Source organism: Eimeria mitis, genomic scaffold, assembly GCF_000499745.2.
Source record: "Eimeria mitis Houghton genomic scaffold, Emh_scaff627, whole genome shotgun sequence".
Taxonomy (NCBI): domain Eukaryota; phylum Apicomplexa; class Conoidasida; order Eucoccidiorida; family Eimeriidae; genus Eimeria; species Eimeria mitis.
This window is the reverse complement of record NW_013574457.1, coordinates 10621-13860: the sequence shown is the minus strand read 5'-3', so window position 1 is coordinate 13860 and position 3240 is coordinate 10621. Positions and strand designations below refer to the sequence as shown.

At 49.1% G+C, this 3240-nt stretch overlaps 1 protein-coding gene across 1 annotated transcript in view; it reads left to right on the top strand.

Annotated features, from left to right (window-relative positions):
- Positions 1–204: 204 nt before the first annotated feature.
- EMH_0018220 (uncharacterized protein) overlaps positions 205–3240 on the top strand; it is a gene marked incomplete at both ends in the record, with an annotated part of 13584 nt that continues 10548 nt past the window's right edge. Inside the window, 4 exons of the mRNA XM_013501074.1 lie at positions 205–619; positions 1224–1444; positions 1799–1932; positions 2295–2759. Coding sequence (XP_013356528.1) covers positions 205–619; positions 1224–1444; positions 1799–1932; positions 2295–2759 — 1235 coding nt within the window. The remainder of the gene's footprint in view (positions 620–1223; positions 1445–1798; positions 1933–2294; positions 2760–3240) is intronic.

Here is a 3240-nt window from a genome sequence, read left to right as displayed (position 1 = left end):
AGGACAACTAAAGAAGGCCCAGCTGCCTTCTCAACGGCCTCAGCGGCCTGTAGTCACCAGGGGGCCCCCCGTGACTATCTTCTGCAGATAGTTCGTGTTGAGGCCCTGTGCCCCACTGTCTGCTCTCTTGGATCTCCCTGGTTTATCACTCGAGCTACATCAATCATCTTTGCATGCTTCCCTAGTAACAGAGGCCACAAGGAGATGGGGGCCCCCAACTCCTCGGGGTCCCCAGAGGGCCTTGGGGGCCCCCCACAGCTTATGCGCGAAGATGTTAGGAGCCAAGGGGCCCCTGGGCTGGAATCGTCTTGTGCGGAGAAGGGATCGTCTTGTGACGCGCTGGGATCGTCTGGGGATCCGGCTTTGGGTGCATTTGAATCCTTTGCTGAGGCACGTAGCGGGGGTGGCAGCAAGGTACGTGATGAAGCAACGGGGAAATATGTGTTTCAAACGTTTCGGCAGCAGCTACAGCAGCAGCTGCAGCGCGGGCAGCCAGGGGCCCGGCACCTGTCCGCCCTCGATATCGTGGAGATTTACAACAAGGCAGAGAGAAGGCCTTGGAAAAGACTGAAGGAAGGGGCAGATGATCAAGAGGCAGATGAGTCCCGCAAGCGCATTGGTGAGTTGATGCAGCTGTTGCTCTTATTACTTCTCATACACTGCCCACTCTCATGTGAATACCATGCTGCGTAGCCTTGTCAGCTGCGTCGCAGCTGCTGCTGCAGCTGCTGCTGCAGTTGTTGCTGCAATTACTTTTGCAGTCTCTGATGCACTTGCTATTGTTCTTGCTGCTGCAGTTGCTGCGGCTGCTGCGGTTTCAGCTACTGCTGCAGTTAGTTCTGCAGTTATTGCTGAAGTTGCTGCTGTACTTGCTGCTTCGCTGGCTGTTGCAGTTACTGCTGCATTTGCTGGAATTGCTTCTGCTGCTGCTGCTGCGGCTGCAGTTACTGCTGTTGCTGCTGACGAAGCATATATTTCGTCGGTGTTTCATATCGTGCCTGGCTCCCCCCTGCATCTTGTTGCTGCCCGTGTTCCAGCATATCGTATGGGGCACCTCTTCGTGCTTCATTTTATGTGTTAATAATTTGTATTATTATATATTCAATTAAATAAGATATATTTTAATCTAAACTTTTTTTAATGCAATATATATATATATATATATATATATATGTATATATATATTTGAATGGTTGATATGTTTGTGTGTTGTCTGTGAACAGAGACGGAGGCAAGTGATTTTGCACGGCTTGTGGGCCTCATATTGCAAGGAGTTGAGGCCCGAGGGCGTGGGCGGCAGCTGTTAGTACACCTCAGCGGCTTCGCTGCATCTCTGCCACTGCTGCTGCTGCAACGTGAAGAAGTGCTGCAGCTGCTGCTGCAGCACCTGCGGAATGAAGACACATACGGCATCGTGCTGCAGCTGCTGCCTGCCCTAGCCAAGGTGACCAGCATACAAATACTTTGCTCACTATAATATAAAAGAAAAATCAATCAAATAATTTATATATACAGAATAGATCCAGTTATAATAGCGATTATATCTATAGTAACAATTGCTGTATTTACTGTATCCCTCCTCTTACTCGCACTCCCTTTCTGTATGTGCCAGCTGGAGTTCATATACATTTTCCTCTCTGTATATATCTGTTGTATGAACGAGCATATTTCCAATGCTTCTTTATCGGGGTATTCTATATGCCTAAATATTTAATCAAATGTGAATAAATATATTTATAGCTGCGCGTAATACATTTGTATTTCTCTTCTTTTTCCTCTTGTGTTTGTATCTCCTCAGGACCTGCGGCAAGAGTTCCTGGGCTACTTTCAGAGATGCATCGGGGCGCTGCATCTTTTGCTGTTTGACCTGGAAAGCCGCCACGACGCCGACGGAGTTCAGAAGCTCTTTCAGTGTCTCACGCAGATATTCAGGTGTATAGACAATCATACACAAATGGGGAGAGAAGGGTCTACGGTCTACGCTCTAGGGTTTAAATTAAGGCCTAGGGTTTAGGGTCTAACGTCCAACGCTTAGCGTCTAGAGTTTAAAGTTCAGCTTGGGGGTTGGGGAGAGGAGGGGGCGTCGAAATATTAACAGAAACCCCTCTCTCTGGATGTGTACACGTTGAGAAAGAGTGGTTTGTTATTGGGGTTTAGGGCTTAGTATCCTTAAACCACTAGTTGGCGCTGCTGCCTTTCCTTGTTCGTATTTGAAGCGGTCTTGCTTAGGGTTTAAGGTTTAGGGTTTAGGGTTTAGGGTTTAGGTTTGTTTGCTGACAATGGTTCGTTCTCAGATATCTGCACAAGTACCTCGTATTGAACATGGAGGACTTTCTGGACATCATGCTGCCGCTGCTGCTGCACAGTGCGCCACCTGGGGCCTCACAGAAGCGCAAGCGGCCGCAGGCTGAAGAGCAGCAGCAGGAGCCACAACAGCAACAGCAGCAACAGCAGCAACAGCCGCAGCAGTCTGATGAGCAGCAGCTCACCAGCCATCAGTCGCAGGACCAGCACCAGGAGCCGCGGCAGCCTCCCCTGAAACGCAAGATGAAGGAGAGGCAGCAAAAAGAGTCTGTTAAACGACAGGTTCATAGGCGGCTGCGCCCCCCTCAGAAGCAGCGGAAAGATACAGCTGAGGTGAAGATCTTCGGCAGCTCGCTTATGGCCGCCCAAGCTGTTGCAACGGTCATAAGAAGGGCTGCACGAGACGAAGAAACTTTCTATGATTGTATTGCCTCCATTACGGAGTATTTTCTAGTGTACGTCTCAAGTGGCACTCATTGATATGGAGTAGTTGTCTACCACAATCGAATAGCTAGCTAGCTAGCTAGCTGGGCAGCTCACTAGCTAGCGTTGGAATGCCTTTTCATTTCGGGCGGTTTCCCTGAGAGGGGTGCTGTGATGCGTTTCTTCTGCTGTTGACGGCTTTAAGGGTTTTGCTTTCTAGGGTTTAGGGTTTAGGGTTTAGCATGCGTTTACGTTATCTTTGAGAAGGGAGTTTTCGACGTGCATTATAGCATAAGTTTCCCTCATCCACAAGCTTTGTTTTCCCCTTCTAATCTATGACTCTGTTGCCGTGGTGTGTTGTGGTTTCAGCGTTCCAGCCCCATGGCTTCCTGTGTTTGCTGCTGCCGCGTCTCGCGTCTTCTTCGAGAGTATTAGGGGGTTAGATACAGCCTTTACGAATTCCTTTGAAGGCGTATCCTGCTTCCTCGTTGCCAATGTCCTCCTTAGACAGAA